The sequence below is a fragment of the Miniopterus schreibersii genome (assembly GCF_964146895.1).
Source record: "Miniopterus schreibersii genome assembly, chromosome: 15".
Classification (NCBI taxonomy): Eukaryota; Metazoa; Chordata; class Mammalia; order Chiroptera; family Miniopteridae; genus Miniopterus; species Miniopterus schreibersii.
In genome coordinates this window covers 17,561,356-17,580,373 of record NC_138115.1, presented here as the reverse complement: position 1 = coordinate 17,580,373, position 19,018 = coordinate 17,561,356, and the positions used below count along the sequence as shown (strand labels likewise).

Sequence of the window (19,018 nt, the reverse complement as noted above, 5' to 3'; positions counted from 1 at the left end):
TCAGGTTGTAGTGTGATATTCGGCTTCTGTGTTCATGCAGCTTGAGCACTGGACCAGTGTCCAGACACTCTGAGGAGCTCTCTCCCCCTAAATTAGCAGCCATATCCCTGTCAGCATAAAATCAAGGTTTGCAGGAATTAAACCTGCTTGAAGCTAACACCTGACACAAGCTTTAAGAGAACAACCAAACCTGGTTAATCCAAATCATTTTGCAAACTCCATTTTTATTTGGATTAAAAAGCTTTAGATGAACAAAAATATGATACATACATGTTATAAGACTAGTTACCACTTAAAACTCTTTTGATACAGAAATTAGAATAAACCAAGTTTTAATCAGGTCTGAAAATTTTCAAGCTCAAAAGTCAACACCACCAATTTGGAAGTTTTACACAAAGAAATGTCCCCTCTCAATTCTTCCTCATAGGAAGAGAGGGGTGGTTTCAAAAACAAAACAATTCAAGGCCTTTTAAATCAGTTGGCGGACATACTACTTTAAACCTATAGTCTCCCCCCCCAACACAATTCTTTTCCACATGAACTTACATCTCGAAAATACTTAGGCCATTATGCTTTCTAAGCCATATCACTACAGTACCTAAAAGTCATGGGAAAAAAAAAGATGTATAGTTAACTTGTACTTTCTTAAATCAGAAATTTTTTTTTGTTTTTCTTTTTTGGAAGATGGATGACCTCAAATCTTATATTCTAAGTATTAACTGATATTCTCCTAGTTAATATACAGAAAGACATGATTCTAAAATAAATATTTTTTTTTAAAGAAAAACTTAATTAGGGCCTGTCTAGTGACCCCTTGGCCTGGCTTTGCACTGCCTTAGAGAAGCTCCTGGCCGGATCTATGGTTCCTACAGCACCTCCAGATACTGGGAAGGAGCCCAGAGGAGGAGTGCTCTGGTTTCTAATGCCCCACATATAGCCCACAGTAAAGAGTTTTTAGAGGCTTCCCAAGAAGTCTCACCCAGGCCTTAAAAAGGGAAATAAAATGGGCACATGAAATAAATAAATAACTTAACCAAAATTAAATTTCAGGTTCTTTGGTGTAATTCAAGGATGTCTAGAAATAAAATAATCTGATTGTATTATACAATCCATGATGATTCAATGGCCCAAATAACCAGGAACTGAAGATTTCTTTATCTGATTCAGTTTAACAATAAGGTACTGACATACTACTGTAATACATTTTTTAAAAATTCGGAATTATTTAAAATACTTGATGCAAACTGAGATCCAGTGGTTGACTATAGGCAATTAAGTTACAAGGGCCTTCTATCTAGATACAAGAGACTTTTTTCCATTCTACACTCTTTTGTCCCCATGATTTATAGTAAGAATGGTAATTAAATATCCAGGTATTGAGTCATACCAGACTAAAAGAAAAAAAGTATCCTCTGAGAGTCACTCTTTTAAATTACAAACAGCAGTGGAAGGTCAACCACAATGGCAACCACCTTGTTACAACAAAGCAGGTTTCCAAAAGGCCTAGTGAAACCCTGTTCCATGTTTGGTGCTTTTTACCTGCCTGAACATCATACACTGCCTCCAAATGTTTATTCTAGGGTCATATAAGAGAGACAGGGTCATCAAACCCAAGTGTTTGGGATCTGTAATGATCTTTTTCATGAGCATTTTCTTAAATTATGATTCCTTTCTCTTGAAATTTAAAAGCACAGGCTAAATTTTAAATATTTTAGAAAGTTTTAAATTTCTTGTTGAGAATTACAACGATGAAACTTAGAAGAAGAAAAAAAAGCCACATCTGATGAGGAAACAAAGAATGCTAAAACATTTGCATATGCAGGCGATTTACCATTTACAATTATGCTTCTGACACAGCTCATATCTGGTGATGCACCCCCTTCCCTATGTCAGGTTAGGTGTTATGTTTAAAAATAAATTACCTCCACGGACGCCTCAATGCTTTCTTCAAGATGAACTTCAATGTTTTTCAATGTAAGAGATTTAAAATTTTAAATCATCTAACATGTATAGGCATAAATTGTGAATTATTATAAATAGATCAAAAGTACCCTTAAACTTACCTGTCAAAACTAAATATAATTCAGGGTTGTGCACATGTTCTATAAAAATAACTGACACCAAAGATAGCTAACTCAGCACAAGAAAAAGGCTCCTTCCAGGTGTCTGGGAGATGCACCAGCTGCAGAAGGATGCACAGCACTGACTTCAGATTTCTGCAGCGAGCCTCTTGAGTTAATAGAGCAGATGTGCCATGTCTGCCAAACACATATAACCTAAATAACAATCTTTCACTTCACCTGTAACAAACACTTTTTGCTAAAGTGGCTTAAGATAGTCAGGCACATGAAACAGACACAAGTACACTCCCTCTCTGATGTAAACTAGGACCAACTTCACATTTCATTATCAACTTAAACTAATCTGTAAACGTGTGTGTGTTGTATATTCCCCTCCCCCCACTGTTCTTTTATAAAAACAAAAAACCAAAAACCCCAATCCAAGACAAAACCTTTGATGGTTTCAGTTCATGGCAACAAGTAAAAAGATAAAACTCCAAGTCTACATATACAACCAATATGAAACTGGTTTTAAACGAAGGAAACATATGCAAAAAATCTTTGTGTATTTGATAAAGTCAACTTAATATAACAAAAACAAATTGAAATAGCTTATTAAAAGTGTCCTTATATAAAAATGGCCTTGTGATGTACAGTAAAATGCAATAAAAATTATCAGCCTTTGTTCCTCCCCCCACCCCCAGTAACTATGTGGCTACTATTCCACAAAACTCTTTATGCTTCTATAAAAGAAACGTAATAGATGTGATTAAAGGTTTTCTAGATTGTATGCTTGGCGAATGTTGAGGGTGTCTCGGAGCATCAAATCCCGGAGGCGCCAGAGGGCATCTGCCATGGTGGTGTGGGCCCCTTTACTTTTCAGCCAGTGAGAGGGTAGGCGGCTCTCTTGTTCTTTTGACAAATGGACATCACGCCTTCGAGCTGAAAATTAAAGTGCAGACAGAGGAATATAAATAGTAATTTTAAGGTAACAAATTGTCCCTCAGTCCTAAGGTCTGATAGATTTATTGGAACATAAAAACACTATGATTTATTAATTGTGAATTTTAACTCTGCAGAATATTTCCAAGCAAATTTCTTGTATCATTTTATTAGACATTTTGGTTTTTAGAAAACTACTTTACTTAGGTATGAGACTACCTAGCTAGGGATGTCTTGTTTTATGCTTTGCATTTTAGAAATTATCTAATTTATAATAATGACTTCACAAAAGAGCTATACAAACACCTAAAAGATCGGGTCATTAATACTTTGTTGTAGCCACTCCTGATACTTAATAATTACTTCCATACAAAGAAAAACTCCTAAAAAGGTAAATGTGAAAAGAGGAAAAACATACCTACTACTCTTAAAAGAAATTAAATTACCAAATTTGATTTAGAAATAAAGAAGTAAGTAGAAACTTCCAAATTTCCTTCCAGAGACTAGGCAAGTTATTTTAGTTTGTACTGAAAAGACATTAAGTATGTTGAACTAAATGACTAACTTGATAGGTTAACAGAAACATATTTTCTTTCTTTCTTTTTTTTAATTGAGGTGAGCCCTGGCAGGTGTGGCTCAGTGGTTGGAGTATCAGCTTGCACTCTGAAGGGTCCTGGGTTCGATTTCCAGTCAAGGGCACATACCCAGGTTGCAGGTCCATCCCCAGCTCCACTTGGGGTGTGTATGGGAGGCAACCAATTGATGTATCTCTCTCACATTGATGTTTCTCTCTCTCTCTCCCCCCCCCCCACCTTCCTCCCTCCTTTCCACTCCATCTAAAAAGCAATGGAAAAATATCCTCGGGTGAAGATTAAAAAAAGAAAAAAAAATTTAAGGTGAAATAATTTTTTTCTCCCCCAAAAATATATCTTAAGTGATTTCAGAGAGAGGAAAGGAGAGGGGGAGAGAGAGATAGAAACATCAATGATGAGAGAGTCATTGAACGGCTGCCTCCTGCATGCCCCGACTGGGGATCAAGCCCGCAACCCGGGCATGTGTCCTGACTGGGAATCGAACCCTGATCTCCTGGATCCTAGGTCGACACTCAACCGCCGAGCCACGCCCAGCTGGGCAAGGTGAAATAATTTTTAATTTATTCAAATGCATTTATACTAACGTTCAAATGCCTAAAAATTTTTTTTTGAAAAAAATTAGAATATACTTAAAAAGATGATGGTGATGCTTAGGACAAAACTAAACTTTGAGATTCAGAAAAAAAAATTTTTTTTCAAAGGTGATATCAATATACGAAGAAGCTCCAAACCCTTCTATTAAATATACCATTTATTTTATTTCATAAGAAAAATGGATATTTGCCCTGTGCTGTAATATGCCAATAGCAGCAAGAGAACTTGAACGAAGCGTGGATTTCATAAAGACTTAGTGAGAAGGACTCTTCTTACCTGCCAGAGTCTGGTCCCACTTGCTGATGCTGTTGGACTCAGCACTGAGTCCTTCAATGTATTTCAAATAGGCTTCTGAGTGGAGAAGCCGTTGGGTCTTCGGTGGAGGAGCCACAAACATGGGCGTTGTTGGCTGCTGTATGACAGGGGGGCCAGCTGGATGTGGGCCAGGATATGGAGGTGGTGCCTGCTGCCCTGGAGGCCCCAAAACTCCTACCTGAAAGAGCACAGACCACATAGTGAGGGAAAAAATACTCAGCACATGTTCTGAAAAAGAGGATAATGTAAATTCTGTCAAGTCTTAGAAAATCCAACTGGGAGGCTTACCTGCTGTCCATATGGACTTCCACCTGGTGCCGGAGTCCCTACCATAGGGGCCACCCCTTGGTTCATTACACCTGTAATTCAGAATGCAACGTCTCAATCAGGGGCTCTGGTTGATAAGACTGAAAAACTACTGTCTGATAAGAAATGGTGCCATTTATAATGCAAGCCTATGGATCTCTCTGCCTTTGAGTCTTTGTGGATAGGAACCCTATGCACCCAAAATAGGATGTGGCATTCAAACAGAAAATTCCTATTTTTTTGTTTCCTAGGTACTTTACAATGCTAGTACAACTTGTCAGATGTGTATTAATTATTCATGGCTTAGAAATGATTTGAACCTTGCAAAAATTCTAGTATTTCCCTAGGTAAGCCACAGTCAGAACGCACCTCTTTTTTCAAGATATTTTTCTTCTGACAACACATTTTCCTGTAACTGAAGCCTGTGTTTAACTTCAGTAGTAATGGCATTCAATCAGGCTCAGTGGTATGCAGTGTGGTGGGACATAAGGACACAGGGAAGAGGTTGTGCAAGTGCATAGTTAAATGAGCTTTGTGGAGGCTGGAGGCTCATCCTTGCTGTCCCCTCACAGGCCACCAGCACCTCTGGTTCTGACTGGAGTCACTAATGCTGGCTCAGAGAGGGCGCTTCCATTTAATAGCGTAGCATTTTGAAGAGGGCTATCATTTCAAATGCAAAATGAAGGGAAAGAGAAAGAAATCATGGTTCTACTATATCTGAGTATATATCTGATAATAATTTTGTAAACTTCTCTTGGTGACTCCTCATAAACAATTTCTGTCTCACAGGTACTAGTTGATAATAATGAGATGTCTTAAATTTAGTGTGTAGGGTTATTTTAATCATCTCAGGACCATCCATTTACTGTTCTCAAAACAAAGAAAGAGGCAAGAAACCCAGTTCACTAAAAACTAACAAACTACAACCAGAATCCTGGTGAGTTGTTGTTTAAACCTGAAACAAATCCTGCTGGCTGCATAAAAGCATCAAGAGGAGCTGACATCATATTCTAGATAGTTCCTCTGGATTCAAATGTTATTATTTTGTCCAGGCAGAACCAGCCCAATATTCTAAGGTTCAGAATTACTAAATGCTACTTCCAGGAGGTATTAGACATTTGTTAGAGAGAAAATAATAAGTAAAAATAAGCTTTCTGTTTACAAGTCAGGAATTTTTTATATTTTAAGTACCCAGAAGGATACCTGGATCACCATGGTAGGACCCTAATGACTACTTGTGAATGAAGAGGTTGTGGTGGGTAAGCTGCTTTTCCAGCAACATATTATTAACCCCTGCCTCCCACTCACCAGACTTAGATTCTATAATACAGTGGGCCTCCCTGAGCTGCCTGTATCAATCTTTGCAGAGCAGCACAAACAAATCAGCAGCCCCCTCTGCTTCCTCTATTTACAAATGCCATTCAAGGGAGCAGCAGGTGAGAATGTGCGCCAAGTCCCCAGAGTTCTTCACTAAATTCTCCTCTTCTCAAAGCCTGATCAGAAATGTGTGTAAGCACTAAGAGGGTTTCTTCCCTGTCTCCCTGACTACAATCCAGTGTGTTGTTCCTTTCAAATTTTACACTGAATTAAATTCAACTTAAATTGAAAGGCAAACAGCAGTGCCCCAACACCCACCAAAGATATCTGCTACCTACACTGTACTTACTGGCTTTAGATATGGCTCCCACTGAGCCCCATGTGCACCTAGAAGTCAGCTCCAATCTGGTCTGGCTGACTCAGTCAGACACCCTATGCCAAGGTGAGAAGGCACTGAATTAAGGCCAATTCTATATACCACATGGGCATACCCATTTTATGACTGACTTCCGCTGTAATAGCAACTCACACACAGGCCACTATTTCCATAATGAAGCATGTACTCCCACAAACATTTCCTCCTCTGGATATATCTAGATCAAACACTTTTGTGGAGTTATGACCATTCTCTAGTCATTACAGTGTGTGGCTGGAGGTTCTAGGTCAAGCCACCATGTTTGCTCACCCTGCACACTGCTGGGTGTACCCTCTGAAGTATCGTTTGGAACTCTGTATAACCCTATGATCAGTAGGTCCAATACTGGTGTAAGCAAATCTAATGTTGCTTCATTTTATCATCTGGGCTGGGCCTTTAGCTGATATTTTGGATAAGGGACCAAATGCAATTCCAAGTCACCTTAAGGTCACATTCCCTCCAACTAGATTATAGCTAAGGGTCAGTTCTTTTGAACATGACGACAATTAATATGGGAACTTGTGATTTTTCCTTTGATAATAATCTTTCAACTTACTAATTAATTATAAAGTAACACTGTAGCTATATGTTGACTTCATTTATATGTTTCTTTGTGAAATAACTTCTGAGCTGCTGTCGACAGATAAACCAGTGTCTACAGTTAGAGTGGACTATGTTATTCTTTAAAATGTTACGTCATGCTTCTTAGGGGACTCAGACACAGAAAACTAGCTCAGTGCAATCCCCTTAGAAGTGCTGTTTGAAAGCAGGAGACAGAGACCCTATACAAGAAGATCCTGTGAGATAAGAATTGAATCAGAGGAAGAAATGCACTCAGGAGCAAAAAGTGCTTTTCTATGTGACTCTCAACTAGCAATGTGAAAAATTTTATTCACTGATAAAGAGGACATAGTCTAGATTGTGTCTGACTTTTTTAACACATGCCAAATTGTGTGATTTTAGAGATTGCCTCCTGCCCCTTGGTCTGCTAAATCTGGTCTCTGCCATGTGTCCTGTGCTGCTGCTAGACAGCCAGTTGCTCTACACACAGGATAGGTCCTGCCGCTGACATCCCTGGGATTCTCAGGGTAGGAAGGGCTGCCCACAAGGGGCAATAAGTGCCTCTTAAAACAACTGGCTGAGGGAGAAAATAGAGAACACAAAGATGAGATTAATGAGCGAATGAGGATGAAGTTCTTACCCGGTGGTGGGATGCCCGGGAGGCCAGGCACACCTGGCGGAAGATGGTGGGGTGGAGGCCCCCCAGGGTGAAGTGGCTGCATGCTGCCCATGCTAACAAGGCCATCAACTGGGCCCTGCAAAGGTGGAAGGCCTGGCGGATAGCCACCCATCATGCCTTGAAGGACACAACAAATTTCAGACATGCATCATTAACATGCAACATGAGCTAAGTAACAACAAACCTCCCACATGCACTACTAATGAATAAAGCACCCTTAGTATTGCATGAACAACGGCAATTAGTGCAATTATTTTGTTGCAATAATGAACAAAATAAAAAGTTATAAATATGAAACCCAACATTTCTGGATGAATTAGTACTTAGTATATTATTAATTGTAGTTATTTTCCCTAGGATAAATATAATGCATGTTTTCAGTTAAAAATAAAGAGGAGTTCCAGTAACAGCCTTCCCAAGGTCATGATATTGCAAGCTGTTCAGAGTGACCAGTTCTGCCACTGCAATTCTAATTGAACAGTAATAACCCCATCATTCCACTCTGCCCACACTCATATGCCTATCATGGGAACACATGAGGGGAAATTGGAATGGAGGGAAATGAGGCGCACAGCCCTGATCACAAAGCATGGTTCTCCAGCTTGGGGGAGGATGGCAAGAATTTTTCAAGATTTTTACATCCATTCCTCCTCCTTTCTAGCCCCATCGTTGCAGCTCGAGCTTGAGCCGGTAAACTGCTAAGAGCCATCACAATGTCTGATATTTCTTTAGATCTCAAAACAAGTTAAAGATAAAACCTAAACCCTCTCAAGCCAACCTAAGCTCAGGTCACTTGTAGCCTGCAAGCAGACCTAAGGGAGGAATGGCTGGAGAATCAGGCTCTGTTGACATGAGAAAATGTCAATTGTCATCACTGTCTCCACGCTCACAAATGTCCTCACATAAACCTTCATTTAACAGGGAGCATTTTAAATGAGGTACAGAATTTCTGTGAACAAAGGCTCTTATTCCTTTATTTTCAAAGTGCATCTTCACATGATAAAATATTTTCTGCTGGCTAGGGAAGAATTTCAAGAAAAGTATTTTTGGCAAAAGGAGTGAAAGGAGGAAAATAATTTCAAAATGTCAAAGACTCACCTATCAAAAGACCTTTGAAGCCACACGACATTTTTTTAAGCAAGAAAAACAACTTGACTTTTCTAGGATTTGAAATGATCACAATGAACAAAACATAATACTTTCCCCCAAAATGCAATCACCTTTGGTCACAACTTCTTGCACAAAGGGAGGGTTGAGGGACTGGTGCCAAACCTCATTTTTATAAAATACTCTTTGTAGAGGGATTCAGGGAAATAGTGAAAAACTCCAGATTCTAAGAATTTTACTCTTTGACTTTTCCCTAAAGAATTATTTTAAAGATATTTATTTATAAAAGTTCAGTCTCTTAAAGCTATAATTACTGATAATTCTGAGATTGATTCAGCCTGCTTCATGAGTCACATCTAAGCTAACTGAAAAACTTACAATTACACAAACCAATAAGACAATTTAAAATAATACCTCTATACATAAAATAGGATTATGAGTTTCATTTTTAAAAAATCAGAGTTCAGAGAATAAAAACTACTTTTGAACAGACACCATCACTTTAAACATGAGGAGATCCAATGTTGCCAAACTGCCTTTTAACACCACCACCAGATATAGCTTTTAGGGAATTTAAGAATGTTAGGAGACTTTGCTTTCAATTACAAAAGCCCATCTGAACGCACCCTTCACGGGCTGTGGTTGAAGAAATTAAGAACTGAAAGACATGACACTTGTCTTCATTAAACTGTACTTTGGCATTTATTATCCCAGTCACATGTGTTCAAATGAGCTTCAATGCTTGTAAGCAAAGCTGGTTTCAGACAGCAACAAGGCTAAGACTTAGGCCCTATGCAACCTGTAAACCCATGAACAATCACCGTTAGCTGCAAAGTTTCCACTGTAGACTGGTGACTATAGGGAATGCTTGCCCTTCATGCCCATGGCCCAGAAGTCTGGGCAGCACGCTCTTCGTAATGAAATAGGGGCTTTCTAAAAGGCAGCCCACCCTCCTCACCCATCAGAGCTCTATGACGTTGTTCCCCAACAGGGAGCTAAAATGCTGCAGCTGCTGGTTTTTTTTCTTTTCGTTTTTTTAAAATGTTTTTAGCTGTTTGAATTCATTTTGTTAATGTGTCCCTGGGCTTTTTAGTCAAGGGCACAGCGCTACAATATCACACATCAAATAGAACAAAACAGGATATCAACAAGGGAATTCTAACTTTCAAAGTCCCCATGTTCAAGGCCTGATTTCTAAAAACCTTTGGAACCCCATTAACCAAAATGGGCCATGGAATAGAGCAGGCAATTATGAGATTTGTTAGATCAACATCAGTTACACTGAAAGTACTGAAAAGCCATGATTCAGATGTGCTTTGGCGAGTGCAACTGCTGAGTTCAGCGACAGTGCATTTGAGAACTTGCCATCATGAAAGGTAGGAGCGACAATGGAAAAGTTTTCCTATGCTACTCTTCCTCAAAAAGCAAATGCAAAAAAAGCAAAAGCAAAAACAAAACCAAAAAGAGCATCCCAATAAGCCTGCCTTGAACAACACTGTCTTAGACTCCCTATGAAAAGAGGTCAGACTGCTTTTGCTTAAGAAAGGGGGCTTATATAGGCCTCACCAGGCTTAGAGAGATCATGAAGGAGGGACCCGAGACGTGGTCTGCAGGCTTCTCATTGGAGGCATGCCAGACAAGGATATCCAATTCAAGAAGAGCCAAATTTGCTATGGCTACCAGAACCAGAGACAACACACACAAGCAAACCACATTCATCTTTTTTTTCCTTTCTTTTAAAATATGTGACTGGGATACTAACAGAAAATGCAGTTTAATGTAATTAAATAGAAAAGCATTACAGAGTGGGCACAATGAATTGAATAAGGACTTTGTATTCCACTTAGCAGTCATGCACACTGGTGACCAAGAAAGGATTTATAATTCATTGTCAAAAATCCTTTGAAATGGTCAGTCTTTTTTAAAGGATGGCTGCAGCAGAACAAGGCAAACTGAATACTGGAATGAGATGGGAAAATCAACATCACCTAAAGACTAGTTTTGTATTTTGGAAGTCTCTCCAGAAGAGAATTTGGGGTCTATTTATATTTTCTGCTATAATGCTCTATCAAGCGCAGTGTGGGGTAGAGAACAGCGCTAGACCATGCCCACAGCTAGGGAAGAGCTGCTCCCTACCATTTCCCAGGATTAGGCCCAGGGCCCATTTCTGGGGCAGAGGGGAGGCATTGCCCATATGGGAAAGGCAATGTAAGGACAACATGGATGACTTCAAACTTTGAATCTGTCATAGAAAAGACTAGAGACTGTGGCCTACTCCTCATTGGAGAAAAAAAAAAATGAAGGAATTTCTTAAAGTGGAAAAAAATGGTCTTAGCTCCTGTTTTTACCTGCAACAGGTGTCAACTGCTGATTGAGCATCCCCATTGGTGTTGGTGGTGGCACCACCCCCATGAGAGCCCCCACAGGGGTGCCTGCTCGGGGAGAAGCACTCGGCTGCTGTTGCTGTGCTGCTCGCTCTCTCTCCTGCTGCTCAGCAACTTTAGCTGCCCGCTCTGTAAAGGCATTTCAGATTTTCAATTCTGTTTTTAACCCAGGAATTCAAAATACCATCCATTGCATTCAACAGGACTAATAAAAACACAAGTAACAGTTCTGTCTCAATGGAAGGAACAGTAGATGACTAGTCTCAACACAGGAGGATTCGGGCCGATTTCACTTGGTAAACTAGAGTCCAGCTTTCCTATCCCATCTTGAGAACTGGTCTGCAAAGATTTCAAGAATGTTAAGACTGCAACACACATTCAGAAAGCACAGGTTTTATTTAAACAGCGTAACCAATGTGGTTAATCTCACAAGGCACCCTGAAGATGAGAAGCGCTACCATTATTCTAGTATTAAAAGCATTGCAAATTATTTATAATTTCAACATGAAGCAATTCCATGGCCCATTATAATTTTTGGCACAATTGTTACTTACTATATTTTCCTGATTCCTTGCACCCAATTTTACTAAGATTTGAGAACTCTTGTTATTAGTGTCATGGGGTTTAGCAGCTGAAGAAAATTAACTCTGTAAGGGAAAAGTAGCTCATTGCCTCCTCCACAAGGTTTTAGAGACATTAAACGCTAATTTCTACATTCTAATGAAGCAAAGAGATCATGTTTAATAAACCCCAAGGGGAAAAAATGCATGATACTCCAGGCTATAGTCATCAAAAGAAGGGAAATATATATTCACATATGAAGCAATGGACAATATACTGACAGAACCAGGTTTCCTGAAGCTGAGCAGTTCAATACTGACCATAAATCACCCTAAATCAGCAAAAGTTCCAGAATTCACTATTACTTCATCTGAAATTCAAGAGGAGCATTTGCTTGTGCCAGTTCTGGGCTGTGGAACACACCTTGCTATACCCCTCACTCCTCTGAGCTACTTACTCTGTCTTCATCTCCATAGCCAGTAGCCCCAATGATCACATTCCCAGTCTTTTTTGGGAGCTAGCAGGCTGGACCCTTACTAGGGAACTCTAAAAATGTATATTCCCAAAGATCCCACAATACAGGGTTTATTTTGCTTCACCATTCATAAATAGGCAATCTTTCCCACTCTTCATCTGGGTAAACTGAGGCTGGGAGACAGGCAGTGACTTGTCCAAGAATACAGAGAGAACCAGCAACCTGTGGCCCTGGCTCCTGGTATCACACTCCAACTGCCACACATTGACCCTCCAACATAGAATTCAAAAGGCCTACCCACTGGCTGATCTATGGAGGGGGAAAATAGCTTGAGGTCACATGGCTTTAAAGAGAATCAAGAAGCAACAGCTTCAGTTCTCCTTTATGTAAGAATGCGAAAAGTCAAACAAGGCAAATCATCTTCAGCTGCGACACAGTTGCCTGCATACTTGTCATCATTCACTAACACTGTCCCAGTTTACAAATCCTCTGTACAATGAACGTGAGGGACAAAGGCCATTTAAACAATCTGTTTATTTCCTTGAGCTAGCAGTGATCTAGACCACCCACATTAAATTCTAGTATTTTCGTTACACAAATGGCACAGTAAAACAGGAGAGCAAAAAATGGAGCTGAAAATAGAAAAATTCAGGCTTGTGGATCAAATACTGGATTGGCTACTGATGGCTCTTTCTGGGGAAAGCCCACTTGGGTTGTCTTGGAAAAGAAAATTATTAAATGAAACCAGCCAAACTCCAAACTTTGGGTTTTGAATTCAATGGGTCAAAACAAAAGTTCAGACTCTGTGTCTCAGGCAGACATTGCTGAGTCATATAACTCACTCTCACTTGGTTCTCATGAATTTCAGCCTCCCTTTTGATTTTGGGAGAATTTCCCAGGAGCCATCATTTCTTCCTCTCTTCAGCCCTGCTCCAGCGTTTTTACTTGTACATTGCCTCCAGACACTTTTCTCTCTTTTGTTCACAATTTAAATAACCAGCCATATAGTATTAGCTTTATTTACCCTGGACCAGGCTTTATACCCATGTGAGCTTCATTTCCAACACTCCTCCCAACTGAGTGATATATTTGGTTTTAACCTTCACTAAGGTCAGAAATACCAAAGTTCTCAGTTCTTATGAAACTGACTAGGGTTTCTCAAAGTATGTTCTATAATATATTAGTTTTTTAGGATATTAATGGTATTACATGAATACTTGGCCAAGTTTCAGAAAATGCCAGGTGAAAAAAAGATTCTTTACTATAGGTCTTAAAGATTTTAATATAAGAATGAATATGCACTATAAGTTGCCAAGAGAAAAAATGTTTGGAGTTCTTCTCAAACTAGTTTTGCCACAAGTGGTTTTTGGCTGAGAATCTTGTAGGAATAGGGTTCTGCAGAAGCTCCTTGGGGATGCCTGTCAGATAGTTTTATAATAACCAATCAATTATAATAATTGGAAAAAAAAAATTGGAAAAAAAAATTCTTTTTCTGAAACTCCAAAAACTGTAATAAAGGGACAGCCTTAACAATTAATTTCTGTTTGATGGAAAATAATGGATTTGGAATCGGCCAAGCAGAGTAATGGTTGACCACTGGGGTCAACCACTGAGCGATGGCTCTAAACTGGCAAAATAAACGATTACATACAATTCCAAATGGAAATAATACCGCTCCAAGGGCAACAGTCCTGCCTAATCTAATGGTTACTATTTATTTCTTTATTAAAGCCATGAATAATATTAAAAAACAAAGAAACAGAAAAACAAACAAAAGTATTTGTCCCTCATGGCTAAGAACCACCAAATCCCTGAATGATACAGCTCATGGCCCAAAATGATTTACTTATAGAGTAAAAGGAAAACAAAGGCAGTTGAGCTTTATCAAAGAGACCCCAAGTGCCTTAAAAGTAACTGAATGCAGACACAGCACAGGCCAGGACTGGCCTAAGAAACCAAGCGCTTCAGCTAAGCTTCAGGATGAAGTTTAAACATATGGCTTATCAAGAGCCATAATAGAAGACCACTGATTTTGAAAGCCAACTTTCAGATGAATTTTAACCAAAATTATATCTAATATCTTTGTACAATCGTTCCCCAGCTTAACACATGTATGCTTACAGGACTCAATGAAAGAAGAAAATCATGCAGTTTTTAAGAGCAAAATACTGGTTTGAGAGATTTTTTTGGGAAAAACAAAACAAAAACCCATACAAGGATCAGAGGCCAAGTCAGGGGCAGCGCTTGCTTAGTCAGGACAATGCTGATATTTAAAGTGTTGGATGGGAGCCATTTGAGACAGTCCCCAACACAAAGTTCATGTGCAAGTGGTAAGAATAAGAGAGTAAAACCTGTCTATGAACGTGCATTCCTGAAAACATCCCCTTGCTTAGAAAGCTGAGACAGTTGTGCCTAGTCTCTATTTACCTTCATATTCTGCTTTTTTGGCTGTCTCAAGGTTTCTCCATTCTGTCCCCACCAGTCGGCTGAGCTCCCCAAAAGAGTAGTCTGGGTGCTGGGCCTTAATCACAGCTCTCATCTCACTGCTGAACAGGATGTAGCCACTCATGTTGATTTTTCGTTTGGAGCCTTCCTTCTTTGCACTGCCTTTGGCAGACTTTGGGGTAGACTGTAAGACAGAAAACTCTTAGAGTGCATCAGAACATTGTATTTGGTTAACTGCTCAAAGTTTCTGGAAGCCAGGAACATTTGATTCAATAGTTACTATTTTATAAACATGTTCACTTTATAGAAGGCAATTTTCTTGGTTAAAATACAGCTCTTCCTTGCCTCTTACCATATAAGAAATAAATGGAAATTTCACTGAATTCTATGACAGCAATCTGTAATGGTGACCTCATAATTAAGTCTTGAGAAAATTCTGTATGAGAAAAAATACCAACACGGATCACCTCAACCAAAAAATGAGGTCCTAAAGAAGAGACTAAAAATATAGGGGAAATAAAAGTAACAGGATGATGCTGTTCCTCACTGTTTTTCTTCAACACGAGGCAAGGAGAGCTTTCTAACTAAACTTGCCATTAAAAACAACAATGTATGAAATTTTTAAAAATGTATTAAATTTTAAATAATTAATGGCATTGAGAAAGAAAAGCCCTGTTCCTTCCTGCAGAATTCTAGATTGAAACTCACATATGTAGGGTCTGGATGTCTCCTTACTTTGGTTTGAGTCTGCTGCAAACTAAAGCCTGGAATAAGACAAGTAACAGGAACTTGTCACCTTCACCTGTGGGGGTGTGTAGGGCATGAGATCCAGCTCACTGGCCAAGGGAGTCTGAAGTTGAGGCAGAGAAGGAGGCTCAATGACCTCACTATCTTCTTCTCCCATCTCTTCAATATCATCATCTCCACCTTCTAACTCAGCAAACTTAGCTTCTAGTAACTGGATCTTCTTTTCTAACAAAGGTGAGGGCTCCTTCTGTGGAACAATTGGTTTTCTAAAAGAAGTGACATAAAAAGAAAATTACCTAACGCGACTCCAGGACTGGTTAGAAAGCAGTGTTCTGCCTTAATATCTAGAAATTACTACCTGCAATCTGCAAAGCACACTCTAAGTCAGCAAGGAAAAGAACTTAAATGTGTATTTATAAAGTCACACCTACTTACAGATGCTTGATTTTTAAGGATTCTGCTAAATACCCACAAAGTATTGGGTCCAAAGTTGGGATCTAGTTGCTTATATAGTGAAAAGAATTTTCGTAATCTGTGGAACTGTGCAATCTTTTAACAGAAATTATGAACCAGAACCAAAGATTTCTGCCTCCACATTACAATTACTGGAGTCTATGCCAATAGCACCGTTAGAGCAGTTACCACATCTCAGCAGATTATGAGGATTTCTTTTAATCTTTAATTAATTTTTTCTATTTAAAATGTATGCTGCTCTAGTTTAAAAACCTAATAAAAAAACAAACAAAAAAAACCACCCTGCACTACACTATTTTGATATCAGTTTTACTATTAAGAGCTAAAGTGTTCTTTCTTCTTTAGTTTTTCAAGCTTTACCTGAAGTAATAAATTTCATCATCTACCACTTTAGCAGAGAGTGAAAACCTCTTCAATCCCTTGAATTTCTTCATTTGCTTGTCACTCTCGTTGTAACGGCTCTCACAAAGCAGAACATCATTTTCTGGTATTTCAGTTGGCCTGCAGGAGAGGAAGTCCTTAAATGACAACACAGCACACTTTCCTGAAAGAGCAAATTGGAGAGAAGTTACAGTACATTGTGGTTATAGCTAACATTTTAAATTTTTATTATTTTTGAATTAATACAATCACCTGATTCAAAAGTCAGAAGATTTAAAGGGTATACACAAGCATAAGGATAAACACGTTGGTAAATGGAATATAACTGAAAGTACAGAAATAAACTGATACGATTGGGTTTTTATGGGAAATCGACAAGGGTGCCAAGACAATTCAACGGGAAAGAATGGTTGCTTCAACAGATAGTACTGGGACAACTGGACTTCCACATGCAGAAGAAATGAGTTTGAAACCTACCCCATACCATATACAAAAATTAACTCACAGTGGATCAGAGATCTAAACGTAAAAGCTACAACCATAAAACTCTTAAAAGAAAACATAGGTGTAAATCTTTGTGACCTTTTATTAGGCAATGGTTTCACAGATGTGACATTAAAATCACAAGCAACCAAATGAAGTAAAGATAAACAGGATTTAATCAAAATTTAAAAGTTTTTTGCTTCAAAAGACACTATCAAGAAAGTGAAAAGACAATCCAATGAACAGAAGAAAATATCTGCAAATCATATTTCTGGTAAGAATTTAGTATCAAGAATATATAAAGACCCCCTACAACTCAACAAGACAAATAATCCAATTAAAAAATAGGCCAAGGGCCCTGGCCAGTGTGGCTCAGTTGGTTGGGCATCAATCATGCACCAGGAGGTTGCTGGTTAGATTTCCGGTCAAGGGCACATGCCCAGGTTTTGGGGTCAACCCCGGGTAGGGGGCATGCAGGAGGCAGCCAATCAATGTTGCAGTCTCCCATTGACATTTCTTTCCCCCTGTCCTTTCCTCTCTAAAAGTTACTAAATGATTCTTTAAAAAAAAAAAAAAAAAAAAAAGGTTAAAAAAAAATAGGCAAAGGATCTGAAGAGATATTTCTCCAAAGATATACAAATGGCAAATAAGCACATGAAAAGATGCTCAACATCATTAATCATAAGGAAAATGCAAATGAAAAACACAATGAGATACCACTTCAAACCCATTAGGATGGTTATTACATTTAAAAAAAAGGAAAATAATAAGTGTTGACAAGGATGTGGAGTAACTGGAACCCTGGTGGGAATGTAAAATAGTACAGCTGCTGTGGAAAACAGTTGGCAATTTCTTAAAAAGTTAAATATAGTTGCTATATAATCCAGAAATTCTACTTCCTTTTTGTTTTTCTTTTAAATATATCTTTATTGATTTCAGAGAGAGAAAGGGAGAGGGAGAGAAAGAAATAAAAACATCAATGATGAGAGAGTCATTTATTGGCTACCTCCTGCACACCCCCAATTGGGGATTGAGCCCTGACTGGGAATTGAATCCCGATCTCCTGGATCCTAGGTCGATGCTCAACCACTGAGCCACACCTGGCCGGGCACAATTCTACTTCTACATAAATACCCAAAAGAACTTAAAGCAGGGACTCATATAGATACTGTAAACCAATTTTCTTTCTTTCTTTCTTTCTTTCTTTCTTTCTTTCTTTCTTTCTTTCTTTCTTTCTTTCTTTCTTTCTTTCTTTCTTTCTTTTTTAAATATATCTTTATTGATTTCAGAGAGAGGAAAAGAGAGGGGGAGAGAGAGATAGAAACATCAATGATGAGAGAGTCATTGATCAGCTGCCTCCTGCATGCCTCCTGTTGGGGATGGAGCCCGAAACTCCGGCACGTGCCCTGACTGGGAATCGAACCCTGATCGCCTGGATCCTAGGTCAACGCTCAACCGCTGAGCCACGCCCGGCCGGGCTGTAAACCAATTTTCATAGCAACATAACCCACAATGACCAAAAGGTAGAAACCACCCATATGTCCATTAACAAATAAATGAATTAACCAAATGTTATATATATACACACACAATGGAATACAATCAGCCTTAAAAAGGAATAAAATTCTGTTATATGATATAATAGAAATTAACCCTGAGAACATTTTGCTAAGTGAAATAAGCCAGATACAAAAGGACAACTATTGCATGATTTCACTTACATGAGGTACCTAGAATAGGTAAAACTCATAGAGACAAAAAGGAGAACATGTATTACCAGGTGTTGGGAGAGGGAGAAATAGGTAATCGTTGTGATGATGGCTGCACAGTACTGTCAATGGACTTAATGTCACTGAATTGTATACTTAACAAATAGTTAAAATGCTGCACTTTATGTTATGTGTAATTAACAATAAGAAACTTACAAATAGCAGCATATTGCTTATATTGTTTTACACTTAAACTTTGTTGCAAAATAATATATCTTGAGAATTAATGGTATTAATGTACTATGGTTATTGAAACTAATTCTTTATTGATGAATATTTAGGTTATTTCCAAATTTTTGCTTTCCCATTATAGTAAAACGATGATATAAATAATTTAAGACACATTAACTTCCACATGGATGAATATATTTGAGGTATAAATTTCTAAAAGTACAAAAGCTGGGTCAAAA

General features: G+C 38.6%; 1 protein-coding gene across 8 annotated transcripts in view; it reads right to left on the bottom strand.

The window, feature by feature from the left end:
• Positions 1-204: 204 nt before the first annotated feature.
• Positions 205-19,018, bottom strand: part of PBRM1 (polybromo 1) — a 108,392-nt gene continuing 89,578 nt past the window's right edge. For all 8 annotated transcript variants that reach the window (XM_081160317.1, XM_081160315.1, XM_081160312.1 and 5 more), the window contains 8 exons: positions 16,336-16,519; positions 15,557-15,767; positions 14,737-14,938; positions 11,238-11,402; positions 7,744-7,899; positions 4,793-4,863; positions 4,466-4,682; positions 205-3,002 (listed from right to left, as the gene is read on the bottom strand). In XM_081160317.1, coding sequence (XP_081016443.1) covers positions 2,830-3,002; positions 4,466-4,682; positions 4,793-4,863; positions 7,744-7,899; positions 11,238-11,402; positions 14,737-14,938; positions 15,557-15,767; positions 16,336-16,519 — 1,379 coding nt within the window. In that variant the 3' untranslated portion in view covers positions 205-2,829. The remainder of the gene's footprint in view (positions 3,003-4,465; positions 4,683-4,792; positions 4,864-7,743; positions 7,900-11,237; positions 11,403-14,736; positions 14,939-15,556; positions 15,768-16,335; positions 16,520-19,018) is intronic.